Below are 13643 nucleotides of genomic sequence, written 5' to 3'. Positions count from 1 at the left end.
CTCATCGTGGCACTGCTGGTAACAGTCGCAGAAGGACATGGCGGCCACCTGCTGCTTGGATGGCACTGACATGATCAGGTGCATGATGCACCGGGTGGCAATGGCGGCCGCCCTCTTCTTCACTTCCATCTCCTCTCCTTTCCTTGGACAAGCCATGACAAGAGAAGAGGAAGGGAACTGCTGTGGGAGTTTTCAGGTGACTGGTGGCTCTCTTACTCCGTCAGAGTGTGTGGCCTCTTACGTATTGGAGTTCCAAGGGCAATACCGACATTTGACCTGGATAATTTTTAGTGTAACACGACAAAGTATTTCAGTATTTTTCTAGCACATCAAATGATCCACAATTTCAGGTTTGGTTGTTTTGTAGCCAGTTTTGCCATGGTATCAATTTCAGGTTTGGTTGTTTTGTAGCCAGTTTTGCCATGGTATCAATTACTAGACCCTAGTGGAGCACCTGAAAATAACCTTGGATCTTATACCGATTAGACAAGCGCATGCTACTCATCTTTCTATTTTCCTTGTGAAGAGGCCTGTGCTGATGTAGAAAGAGAACCGAATGCAGTTTTCATACAATGCTGTTTAGCAGTAGTAAGGGATAGATTGCTATATTAAGTTCCTGGAGATGTAAAGTGTCTGCCTGGAAAGACACCTCCTGTGAATTGAATTTGCACAATTCTCTTTTTCTTAAACAAAGTTTACATATATTCAGTAGCAATGCACTGGGATAGTTTTAAATTTTTGAGATATGGCGAAGGCTTTGGTGTGTTGGCTAATGTTTGAATTTGAATTATTTGATGAGTTAAATATACAGATGATGTATACACGGGAGTGTGTTCTTCAGTGTGTTGGGTCTTGGGTGTATGATTGTCGTTGTCATTTAAAAACTATGTTTGATACAGGGATATGTTTTGTTGCTCCTCTTGACATGGGGGTGGGGTGAACGAATCTCGCACAGTAGAACCTTCTCTTTTGGTTGGTCTGGTAGATATGGAAATTACCTGTAAGTTTAATTTATTTTACTGAAATGTAACTATACATATAAATATATCTAGTCTTGGGGAGTTTGCTTACATATTTTCTCATTGTTATTACTTTACATTGTCATTGTGTAATGAGATTTTTCTGCTTTCCTACTCGAAAGAACGCATTAATAGCCCATTGATCATTTAGCCTCTATTGGAACAGATGTTGCCAAAAACTCCCAAGTTGAAGGTGTGCCTCAAATTACCTTTGTTCTCTGTTTCTAATGTTAGTTTTGTCTAATAACTCTGGTGATTTCACGTCGGAACTTCTGGCACAATTTTCAAGATGGTGTAGCTAATGTTTACTGTTTGAGCCATTCAAAATCTACAGATATGACTTCAATGGCTTTCCATGAATGTGTTGTACAGATTGGTTTGACTGATGCCATCATTGCCCGTCAGGTATCTAGAGTTACGGCCAAGATGCAGAAGTGGCTTGTTCGCTTGCTTCGATTAGTTAGTATCTTTCAATTGATCTTGCTTGCCTTCATTATGTATGTGTTCATCTTTTCACTGTTCTCTTTGATTCTGCATCAGATTTCTATTTAGGCCCCATTTTTTGCATTTGTTCTTGGTGAATATTTATCTGGTTGGTTCTCACTGATGAATTTCAAATTATTTTGCTTTTGCTAACATTCAGACAAGGCTTGGATGAGTTTGCTGTATTAATCAGTACTTTTCGGTTGATCTTGCTTGCTTGCATGCAGTGTCTGTTCATATTTTCACTGTTTCTGTGTTACATCTGGTGGGGAGAATTCCGCGTCAGATTTATGCTTTTGTTTTTGTGAATTGCTTGCTTTCACTGGGATTCAGGGACGGCTCGGATGCGACTGCTGATGTTTGAATTCTTGTAGCATGTGTTAACTTACAAAATAAATATGCCACTTTGAGATTTGCAAAAAAATTCAGACAAGTGGCCCCGACGCACACGGAACACATTTTTCTGATTGGTTCAGCAGTGACAGACGTTCAACATCATATGATCCACAGTTTCTTCAGCTCTTTATTTTGAAGGTTACTTGGCGTTAATTATTGCCCCCACCTCTTGTTGCACTCCGCTATACAATCCGCAACACCTTGTGCATCTGCAAAATCATCAAGACGAGAACAAGATCATCAGAACAGATGTTGATTTTTTTTCATGTCAACAGAAAAAAAGAGTGAAAAAAGAGAGAGACATCAATGGTCATGAGAAATTCATCTATAAACGAAGCAAATGCAATGCAAGTAAGGGGGTCTGTCGTCTTACAGGCTGGTGCCACCACCGGGCCGCAGACGGAGTCCGTGCTGCAGACCATGATGCACGCGGCAAGGGAGTCCTCCCTGTCGCCAACGTCGCAGTTGCCAGCACAGTTGACGTTGCAGAGCCACCAAGGGGTGCTATGCCTGCACCCGGGGTAGCACTGCTGGTAACAGCTGCAGAAGGACATGGTGGACACCTGCTGCTGGGATGGCACTGACATGATGAGGAGCATGCAAAGGGCGGCAATGGTGGCCGCCCTCTTCTTCGCCTCCATCTCTCCTTCGTCGAATGAGAAGAGAAGAGAAAGGGAACTGATTTGGTGGTTCTCTTAGTCAGTTAAGAGTGTCAAGTCTCTTATATATTGGAGTTCCGAGGGCAATATCGACATTTGACCTGGATAGATTGTAGTATAACGCAACAAAGTACTTCAGTATTTTCCAGCAAATTAAATGACCCACAATTTCAGGTTTGGTTGTTTTGTAGCCAGTTTTGCCATGGTATTAATTTCCTCAGCAAGATGGTGCCTACTTGCAATTACTAACCCCTAGTGGAGCACCTAAAAATAACGTTGGATCTTAAACAGATTAGACAAGCTCATGCTGCCCATCTTTCTATTTTCCCTGTGAAGAGACCTGTGGTGAGGGAGAGATTGCTATTTTAAGTGCCTGGAGATGTGAACTGTCTGCCTGGAAAGACATACCCTATGAACTGAATTTGAACAATTCTCTTTCTTCAACAAAATTTGCATATATTCAGTAGCAACGCCACTGTGATAGTTTATTTCTTTTTCGAGATATGGTGAAGGCTTTGGTCAGTTAGCTAATGTTTGAATTTGAATTCTTTGTTGAGTTGAACATACAGAGAATGTATACATGGGCGTGTGTGCTTCAGTGTGTTGGGTGTGTGATTATTGTCGTCGTTAAGAAACTATGTATGCTACAGGACAATGTTGTCTTGCTCCTCTTCACATGCTCGGGAATGGGGTGGATGAATCTCGCACAGTGGAATCTTCTCTTTTGATTGGTCTGGTAGATACGAGAAATTGCTTGTAAGTACAGATTTTTTCTACTGAAATGTAACTACAAATGAATGTATCTAGTGTTAGGCAGTTTGCTTACATATTATCCTAGCATATCTCTTATTTCTAGCATATGGCATTGGTTATTGTTTAATCCAAACTGTATGTAGCTTTCTTTGTGACAATCTAATTTCTCAAATTTTAGTATGTAGATGTTTAGCACTAAATATTTAACACATGATCAAATTGGACTTTGATTCACCATTAATATTGCTTTCATCATGAATTGCACTTTTTACGAAAATAGTATTACATACCATGGAAGTAGTGGTCAAAGTATTGTTTTTGATGCTGTTTAGGGCAAAACTGACATCTGTTTTGGACTGAAGGAAGTAGTGGTGAAAGTATTGTTTTTGATCCTGTACTTGATTCTTCTACTTGTATGAATTGTATTAAATTCGATTTGGTAGCAACTTGCTATCTTGTGTATTTCTAAAAGGTATTGCCGGTGAGCTAGAAACCAGATTTTTCTGCTTTCCTACTCCATGAACGCATTATATGCCTATTGATCGTTTAGCCTCTATTGGCACCGGATGTTGCCAAAAACTGCTTGTACAGATTGGTTTGACTGATGCCATGATTTCCCTGCAGGTATCTAGAGTTACGTTCCGGTGTTCAAGATGCAGAAGTCTCTTGTTCGCTTGCTTCTGTTAATTAGTTAGTACTCCGTACCTTTCAATTGATCTTGCTTTCCTTCATTAGGTATGAGTTCATCATTTCACTGTTTTCTTTGATTCTGCGTCAGGTTTCTATTTAGGCCCCATTTTCTGCGTTTGTTCTTGGTGAATGTTTATTTGGTTCACACTGATGAATTTTGAATTATTTTGCTTTCGTTAACATTCAGGCAAGGCTTGAATGAGTTTGCTAATGTTTGTATTTTTTAACGTGTTAACCTTATATGTCGCTTGTTCCTCTTGAAAAGAAGATAAATAGGTTGCTCTTGCCATCTGGACAGAGGAAAGTAATATTGTAGATGAATCAAAATAAGCAGGGTTTGCACATGCGTCGATAATTTTAAGATTGGCAAATTTTCTCACAAGTGATGCACCAAAGCGGAACACATTTTATTGACTGATGCAGCAATCGCAGCCGTTCGACATCATATGTTTATGATCCTATGACCAGTCTGCTCTTAGCTCTTCAAGATTACTTGGTGCCACCACTGCCCCACATCTTGTAGCAGTCATCCGCACAAGCCCCAACATCTGCAAAAATAGCTCAAGATCATCAGAACAGACGGTTCCTTTTACCTTAGTGAAAAGAACACATTCTATCAATGTATCCCCCACACAAAAATGATTCTATCGAAGTACACGATAATTCAGACATAAACAGAGCAAACTCATCCATACAGTTTGTGTGAAACTAACACATATTCTATCAATGTAAGACAGGTGGTTGTGTCTTACTGACTGACGGCGCTGGCTGGTCACAGATGGAGTCCGTGTTGCAGGCGATCAAGCAGGAGAGAAGTTCTTGAATGGTTTGGGCGTCGGGGCAGCCACCAGCACACTTGACCTTGCATAGCCACGGCGGGATGCTGTCCTTGCACCCGGGGTAGCACTGCCGGTAGCACTTGCAGTCAACTCCGGATGGCTGCTGATGGGATGGCTTTGGCAGTGTGAGGAGGAGGAGCATGCATAGGGCGGCAATGGCGGCCGCTCTATTCTTCCCCTCCATCTCCTTGGCCTCACAGTCGTACTGGAGAAGAGAACTCCTGTGGTGAGTGGTGGCTCTGTCATTCAGCCAGATTGTGGGTTCTTATATATTGGAGTTCCGAGGGCAATATTGACATTTCACCCAGATAATTCGTAATGGAGCCGAGATTGGTATTTCACTATTTTCCAGCAAATCAAATGTCCATAATTTAAAGTTGGAGTGTCCTGTAGCCAATTTTACCATAGTATTCAGAGATGGGACTTTGCGAACTGTCACATAATACTGATGCACCTGATAATAACCATGGATCTTAAACCGGTTAGACAAGCACATGGTGCTCACCTTATGAGTTGTGAAGCTGCCTGTGTTGATATAGAAAGAAAACTGAATGCAATAATATACAATGCTTTTTATATAAGGGATAGCGTACCATACCGGTGCAAAGTTCCTGTCTATATGATTCTATACAGCTGCATCTAGGGAGATCAATCAGAGTTCATTGGCAGCTTACAAGCTTCTGAATGTAATTACAATAGAATAGTCCATGTTAGGAAAAAAAAACCCAAACAAGCCCTTTTGAAGCCGCCTGTGCTGTTGTAGAAAGAAAACCGAATGCGGTTTTCACAAAAGGATGTTATAAGGGATGACACGTACCACTGGAAATCATTTTACATATGTTTAATCACTTGCTGTTTAGTAGTAGTAAGGGCCAATTGACGTGGCAGTGCCCGCCGTTGGCGACGGCTCGCCCGGCCCAGAGGAATCCTCGTTGAATCTTCTCGAGCTGCCGCAAGGTTTTCTTCGGAGGAGCAAAAGCGAGCAGCTGGTGCACCGGAATAGCGCAGAGGACAGACTTGACGAGGGCAAGCCTGCCGGCTCTATTCATGAGCCAGGCTTTCCAGGTGGGTAAGCGTCTGGCGACCTTGTCGACCAGGGGCTGCAGCTAGCCAGCGGAAGGGCGACGCGTCGTCAAGGGCATGCCGAGGTATGTGACTGGGAGCGCGGCGGTCGAACATCCCAAGCTGGTGATTATCTCGGTGGCGCCCTGTTCCTCATGCAAGACAGTGGCCGAGCTCTTGGCGTAGTTCACTTTGAGACCGGACGCTCGGCCAAACAGGTCAAGGATTTCCTTGACAGCAGCTATGTCGCTCGTCGTGGCATGGCAGAAGAGCATGACGTCGTCGGCATATAAGGATATAGCCGGTATCGGTCTCCGCGGATGCAGCGGCGGGAGGATGCCTACTCCATGAATCATATGCCCATTGATCTTTTAGCCTGTATTGGAACCAGATATTTCCAAAAACTGCGAAATGATAGAAGTTGAAAGTGTGCCTCAAATTACATGTTGTTCTCTGTTTCTAATGTTAGTTTTCTCTAATAATTCTGAGGTGATTTCACATCGGAGTTTTTTCTATTGAAACCATGTTGGAGTTTTTTTAATTTATAATTCACGTGGAGCTTTTGGCATGAATTTCAAGATGTTTTAGCTAATATTTATTGTTTTAGCCATACAAAATCTCCAGATATAACTTTTAACAGCTTTTCAGGAATGTCTTGAACAAATTGCTTTGGCTGATTCCATAACTGCCCTGCAGGCCCTTTCGCCTCCCTCCAGGCTATTACCCGTATTGGATCTGATTACGTCCCTCTTCTCTTAGCTTCTATGGATGAACGACCGCGCCCTCCCCCGCGGTTTCGTTTCGAGAATTTTTGGCTCAGGCAACCAGGCTTTGTGGAAGCCGTCCAGACCCACTGGGTCTCGGCTCGCGCCGAGCCCCATAGGCAGATCTCGATTCTCGATGAATGGCATCATTTGTCCAAACGATCCTGGCAGTTCATGAAGGGATGGGGGGCTAATATTGGGAGGGATCTTCGGATACAGAAGACCTCCCTCCTCGAGGAGATCTGGGCCCTTGACCTCCGTGCAGATATCGCGGGGATCTCCGCTGAGGAATGGATGCATAGATATAATTTGGAGGATTCCCTCATGGAGATATACTCCAAGGAGGAAGAGTTTTGGCGCCAACGCGGCTCCATTAACTGGGTGCTATTTGGGGATGCCAACACTGCTTACTTCCATGCCATCGCTAATGGCCGTAGGCGACGATGTTCCATCCCCCTCCTTTGGGAGGGTGGACAGTTGTTTCAGGACCCTCAGGCTATCCGCCTGCTAGTTGACGACTTTTACAAGTCTCTATTCAGGGACGGCAGAGAAATGGTGTCGCCCTTGCCGACCACATCTGGTCGCGCGACCAACAGATTTCCCCCGAGGAAAATGCGGCCCTGCTTGGCCCATTCGATGCCGTGGAAGTTGAGGCCTTTGTCAAAGCCATGAACCCGAACTCGGCCCCAGGCCCCGATGGCTTGCCGGTCTGGTTTTTTCAGGCTTTTTGGCCGATGGTCAAGGATATCATCCTTGATCTTTTCAGCGAGTTTTCTAGGGGAACCTTAGACTTGTCCCGGCTTAACTACGGGATTATCTCTTTGATTCCCAAGGTGCCGGGTGCAGCGGACATTAGACAATTCCGCCCTATCACAGTCCTAAATGTGATATTTCGGATCCTCCCGAAAGGGTACGCCACTAGGGCGACCCTTATTGCCCCCCGGATTCATCACCCGAACTAGCAAACACCTCTGTGCGGTGTTCTTCAAGATCGATTTCCACAAAGCTTATGATACCGTTCACTGGTCCTTCCTTCGGGAAGTGTTGCTTAAGCGTGGCTTTGACCCTCACTGGGTGGCCCGGGTGATGCAGTTAGTGACGAGTGGCCGGACGGCTGTGAACATCAATGGGGAGGTCGGACCGTACTTCACGACTGGCCAAGGGGTCCGACAGGGAGACCCGATCTCCCCATTTTTCTTCAACCTTGTGGTTGATGCGCTCGCCTCGATCCTAGACTTGGCCAAGCGCGCGGGTCACATTAGGGGGATTTGCCCCCATCTGGTGGCCAATGGGGGTTTGACCCACCTCCAATATGCTGATGACACCATTATGATGGTGGAAGGGTCGGACGAAGATATTCAGAACCTCAAATTCCTCGTCCTCTGTTTCCAGGAAATGTCGGGCCTCACAATAAACTTTGCCAAGAGCGAGGTAATGGTCTTGGGATATTCTCAAGGGGAGGCTCAGCGAATTGCTAACCGTTTGAACTGTCGCTTGGGATCCTTCCCGATGACTTATCTTGGCATGCCCCTTAGTGACGCACGCCTCCTGGAGAAGGATTTCCGTCCAATAATCGCCAAGCTCCAACCTAGAATGGAGCCTTGGCAAGGGAGATGGCTTTCCAAAGCCGCTCGAGTGATTCTGATAAACTCCTCCCTTATTATCCTATTGATGTATATCACGGGATTCTATAGTCTACATGAATCCCTCCATCATGAAGTTACCAAACTACTCTCCCGATTCTTTTGGGCGGGCGAGAACAATAAACAGAAGTACCATATGGTCAAGTGGTTCGAGATCTGTAAACCTAAGGACCAGGGATGCTTGGGGGTTATTTCTTCCAAGCGAATGAATATTGCCCTCCTGTTCAAATGGCTTTGGCGGATCCAGACCGAGGAGGGTGGCCTGTGGCTTCAGATTATCCGTGAGAAGTACCTTCGCGGGCAACCGCTAGCATTTGCATCTAGGTCTGGAGGATCCCAATTCTGGCAATCGGTGATTCCTCTGTTGCCGGTCCTGCGCATTGGGACTTCCATCCAGATAGGCTCCGGATCGGCCACCCTATTCTGGCTGGATAGATGGGCGGGTACTCGCCCCTTTGCGGAGCGTTTTTTGCGTTATTCTCTATCTGTGTACGCCCACAGATCTCCGTGGCTGTGGCCCTGGCGAACCTAGGCGCAATTGCCTTCCGCCGCACCTTCGGGGCGGTAGAACTTGCGCAATGGGAGGAATTACTTGAGTGTATTGCCCTCCACTCCCCCTCTCCGGAGCAGGATACGCTATCTTGGCACCTCGAGCCAAGCGGTAGATTTTCGACTAGATCTCTGTACCAGGCGATTGTACCAACTCCTGGTCCAGTGGAACTAGCGGTGCTTTGGGAGATCAAACGCCCCCTGAAGATCCATATATTTCTATGGCAATGGTTAGAGGTCGCCTCCCCTCAGGCACTGAGGTCCGTAAGCGTAATGGACCTGGGGATGGCCTCTGCCCCATTTGTCTGGTACCGGAAGATTGCAACCACATCTTCTTCCGGTGCCCGGCGGCACAGTTCTTATGCAGTTGCTTCCGGGAGGTGGTTGGGGGCACTTGCACTAGTAGAAAAGAGGGCTTTGGTTCAGGCCGGGTCAGTCCATTAGTCCCGGTTCAGTCCAGAACCGGGACCAATGGGGGCACTGGTCCCGGTTCATGAGGCCAGGGGCCTGCCGGGCCTCGTGGGGGCATTGGTCCCGGTTCGTCTAGCCCCTTTGGTCCCGGTTGGTGGGACGAACCGGGACCAATGGGCCTCGCTCCTGGCCCATCACCATTGGTCCCGGTTGGTGGCTTGAACCGGGACCACAGGCTGCCCTTTAGTCCCAGTTCATGCCACGAACCGGGACCAATGAGGTGCCTATATATACCCCTCGCCCGCGAGCAGAGCACTGGAGTGCTCTGTTTTTCTCTGGCCGGCGAGGGGAGGGCTTTGTGGTGCTCTAGCTCACCTCCTATGCACATGAGGTGTTCGATGAAATGCCCGAGCCACAGTAGTTAAGCTTTCTCCTCTCGAAGCTCGACCTCAAAACTCCATTTTCCTCGATATTTGTCTAGGTTTAGCGGCCCATCACGTCCCATTCCCGTCTTCACCGCCGTCGATCGCCCGCGCCGATCTCGTCGCCGGCACCACCGTGGTGAGCCTCTTGTTCTTATCTTCTTTCTGAAAGAAAAAAATTCTTACTTTAGATAGATACTTGTCTAATTTTCTTACTATTGTATTGCTTGTTATTATATAGTGCGATGGTTTTGGTATCCTCCCCCGTCGGCCCTCGTCCTGTCTATGATTCGGATGTGGTATATATTATCTTTATAACTATTGGTTCATATATTGTTTATGAAAATTATGCCGACCAACGTGACATAGATTTTATTTATCTAGGAGGTATGTGAACCAGAAATTCCAACCGACCCTATTGTCGAGAGGTTAAATTTAGTTGAAGAAGAAAACAATTTCTTGAAGGAAAAAATAAAAAAATTGAGGAGGAGAAGATGATATTGGAGTTGCATGTTGCGGATGTCGTCGATGATCACAAGATCAAGATGCATGCAATGCACTTGAAGATTAGAAAGATTAGAAAATATACCATTCATACCGAGGCTTGGTATCATTATGCCATTGGATCAATTGTTACCTTGGTTGCGATTATGATCGCATTTGTTTTCGCATTGAAATGTTTTACATAGTTTCAATGCATGGTTTAATTAATTAGATGCTCTGGAGAGCTATATGTTGTTAGATGAGAACTATGTATGTACTTTGGTTTTAATGTGATGATGAACTTCTATTAATTTGGTCACTTAATTATCTATTCATGATGTTCTGTAATCGTTTTTGACACACTTAATTATATATAATGCATGCAGATGAACCGACAATGGATGTACGGTGGCAGACACACCTCCGAGTACATTAAGGGCGTGCATGATTTTCTCGAAGTGGCTGAGGCAAACAAGCAGAATGGTTTTATGTGTTGTCCATGCCCTACATGTGCGAATACGAAGTCTTACTCTGACCGGAAAATCCTTCACACCCACCTGCTTTACAAGGGTTTCATGCCACACTATAATGTTTGGACGAGGCACGGAGAAATAGGGGTTATGATGGAAGACGGCGAAGAAGAAGAGGACGATGACAACTATGTGCCCCCTGAATACGGTGATGCTGCAACGGGGGAAGCTGCTTAAGATCAAGAGGAACTAGACGATGTGCCCAATGACGCTGCAACGGGGGAAGCTGCTGAAGATCAAGAGAAACCAGTGCCCGATGATGATGATCTCCGCCGGGTCATTGTTGATGCAAGGACGCAATGCGAAAGTCAAAAGGAGAAGCTGAAGTTCGATCGCATGTTAGAGGATCACAAAAAAGGGTTGTACCCCAATTGCGAAGATGGCAACACAAAGCTCGGTACCGTACTGGAATTGCTGCAGTGGAATGCAGAGAATGATGTGCCTGACAAAGGATTTGAGAAGCTATTGAAAATATTGAAGAAGAAGCTTCCAAAGGATAACGAATTGCCCGACAGTACATACGCAACAAAGAAGGTCGTATGCCCTCTAGGATTGGATGTGCAGAAGATACATGCATGCCCCAATGACTGCATCCTCTACCGCGGTGCGTACAAGGATCTGAACGCATGCCCGGTATGCGGTGCATTGCGGTATAAGATCAGACGAGATGACCCTGGTGATGTTGACGGCGAGCCCCCCAGGAAGAGGGTTCCTGCGAAGGTGATGTGGTATGCTCCTATAATACCATGGTTGAAACGTCTGTTCAGAAACGAAGAGCATGCCAAGTTTATGCGATGGCACAGTGAGGACCGTAAGAAAGACGGGAAGTTGAGAGCACCCGCTGACGGGTCGCAGTGGAGAAAAATCGAGAGAAAGTACTGGGCTGAGTTTGCAGCTAACCCAAGGAACGTATGGTTTGGTTTAAGCGCAGATGGCATTAATCCTTTCGGGGAGCAGAGTAGCAATCACAGCACCTGGCCCGTGACTCTACGTATGTATAACCTTCCTCCTTGGATGTGCATGAAGCGAAAGTTCATTATGATGCTAGTTCTCATCCAAGGCCCTAAGCAACCCGGCAACAACATTGATGTGTACCTAAGGCCATTAGTTGAAGAACTTTTACAGCTGTGGAATGGAAACGGTGTACGTACGTGGGATGAGCACAAACAGGAGGAATTTAACCTGCACGCGTTGCTGTTTGTAACCATCAATGATTGGCCCGCTCTCAGTAACCTTTCAGGACAGACAAACAAGGGATACCACGCATGCACACACTGTTTAGATGACACTGAAAGTATATACCTGGACAAATGCAGGAAGAATGTGTACCTGGGCCATTGTCGATTTCTTCCGACCAACCATCAATGTCGAAAGAAAGGCAAGCATTTCAAAGGCGTGGCAGATCACCGGAAGAAGCCCGCCATGCGTACAGGTGATCACGTACTTGCTATGGTCAATGATTTACACGTAATCTTTGGAAAGGGTCCCGGCGGACTAGCTGTTCCGAATGACGCTGAGGGACACGCACCCATGTGGAAGAAGAAATCTATATTTTGGGACCTACCCTACTAGAAAGACCTAGAGGTCCGCTCTTCAATCGACGTGATGCATGTGACGAAGAACCTTTGCGTGATCCTGCTAGGCTTCTTGGGCGTGTATGGGAAGACAAAAGATACACCTGAGGCACGGGAGGACCTGCAACGTTTGCACGAAAAAGACGGCATGCCTCCGAAGCAGTATGAAGGTCCTGCCAGCTACGCTCTTACGAAAGAAGAGAAAAAAATCTTCTTTGAATGCCTGCTCAGTATGAAGGTCCCGGCTGGCTTCTCGTCGAATATAAAGGGAATAATAAATATGCCAGAGAAAAAGTTTCAGAACCTAAAGTCTCATGACTGCCACGTGATTATGACGCAACTGCTTCCGGTTGCATTGAGGGGGCTTCTACCGGAAAACGCCCGATTAGCCATTGTGAAGCTATGTGCATTCCTCAATGCAATCTCTGAGAAGGTGATCGATCCAGAAATCATACCAAGGCTAAGGAGTGATGTGGCGCAATGTCTTGTCAGTTTCGAGCTGGTGTTCCCACCATCCTTCTTCAATATCATGACGCACGTCCTAGTTTATCTAGTCGACGAGATTGTCATTATGAGGCCCGTATTTCTACACAATATGTTTCCCTTTGAGAGGTTCATGGGAGTCCTAAAGAAATATGTCCGTAACCGCGCTAGGCCAGAAGGAAGCATCTCCATGGGCCATCAAACAGAGGACGTCATTGGGTTTTGTGTTGACTTCATTCCTGGCCTTAAGAAGATAGGTCTCTCTAAATCGCGGTATGAGGGGAGACTGATTGGAAAAGGCACGCTTGGAGGGGACTCAATAATATGCAGGGACGGATATTCTTGGTCTCAAGCACACTACACAGTTCTACAGAACTCTACCTTGGTGACCCCGTATGTCGATGAACACAAGGAGCAGTGCGACGACTGGATTACATCTGAACACATCAGGACTTTCAGCAGTTGGTTGGAAACACGTCTCAGAGGTGACAACACTGTTTGTGATGAGCTGTACTCGTTGTCCAGGGGACCATCTTTGACTGTGTTGACTTACAAAGGATACGAGATAAATGGGAATACATTTTACACGATCGCCCAAGATCAAAAGAGCACCAACCAAAACAGCGGTGTCCGCTTTGATGCAGCAACCGAGAGGGGAAAGGACACATATTATGGTTACATAGGTGGACATATGGGAACTTGACTACGAACATGATTTTAAGGTCCCTTGTTTAAGTGCAAATGGGTCAATCTGTCAGGAGGCGTGGATCTGAACAATCTTGGGTACACTGACGAACCGTTCGTCCTAGCCAATGATGTGGCACATGTTATCTATGTGAAGGACATGTCTACCAGACCGAGAAAAAGAAAAGATAAGGAAGCG

At 45.9% G+C, this 13643-nt stretch overlaps 1 protein-coding gene and 1 long non-coding RNA gene across 2 annotated transcripts; both read right to left on the bottom strand.

Annotated features, from left to right (window-relative positions):
- Nucleotides 1-1847: 1847 nt before the first annotated feature.
- LOC109752251 (uncharacterized) lies at nucleotides 1848-2603 on the bottom strand. Its single transcript, XM_020311157.4, has 2 exons — nucleotides 2272-2603; nucleotides 1848-2107 (listed from the first exon to the last, which is right to left on the bottom strand). The coding sequence occupies exons 1-2, from the start codon at nucleotides 2537-2539 to the stop codon at nucleotides 2052-2054; spliced, it is 324 nt and encodes a 107-aa protein (XP_020166746.1). The 5' UTR covers nucleotides 2540-2603; the 3' UTR covers nucleotides 1848-2051.
- A 1694-nt stretch (nucleotides 2604-4297) lies between these two features.
- Nucleotides 4298-5554, bottom strand: LOC120967323 (uncharacterized). Its single transcript, XR_012186779.1, has 2 exons — nucleotides 4753-5554; nucleotides 4298-4548 (listed from the first exon to the last, which is right to left on the bottom strand). It is a non-coding gene; the product is annotated as an uncharacterized lncRNA (long non-coding RNA).
- Between the last annotated feature and the right edge of the window lie 8089 nt (nucleotides 5555-13643).

The sequence above is a fragment of the Aegilops tauschii genome, chromosome 6 (genome assembly GCF_002575655.3).
Source record: "Aegilops tauschii subsp. strangulata cultivar AL8/78 chromosome 6, Aet v6.0, whole genome shotgun sequence".
Taxonomy (NCBI): Eukaryota; Viridiplantae; Streptophyta; class Magnoliopsida; order Poales; family Poaceae; genus Aegilops; species Aegilops tauschii.
This window is presented reverse-complemented; position numbering and strand designations above follow the sequence as displayed.

What these genes read in the sequence shown, in the direction of transcription:
- LOC109752251 (XM_020311157.4), bottom strand. Translation starts at nt 2,539, where the DNA reads ATGGAGGCGAAGAAGAGGGCGGCCACCATTGCCGCCCTTTGCATGCTC. An exon ending in CCCGGTGGTGGCACCAGCCT is followed by an intron (nt 2,108 to 2,271) that starts GTAAGACGACAG and finishes ATGATTTTGCAG; the next exon opens with ATGCACAAGGTGTTGCGGAT.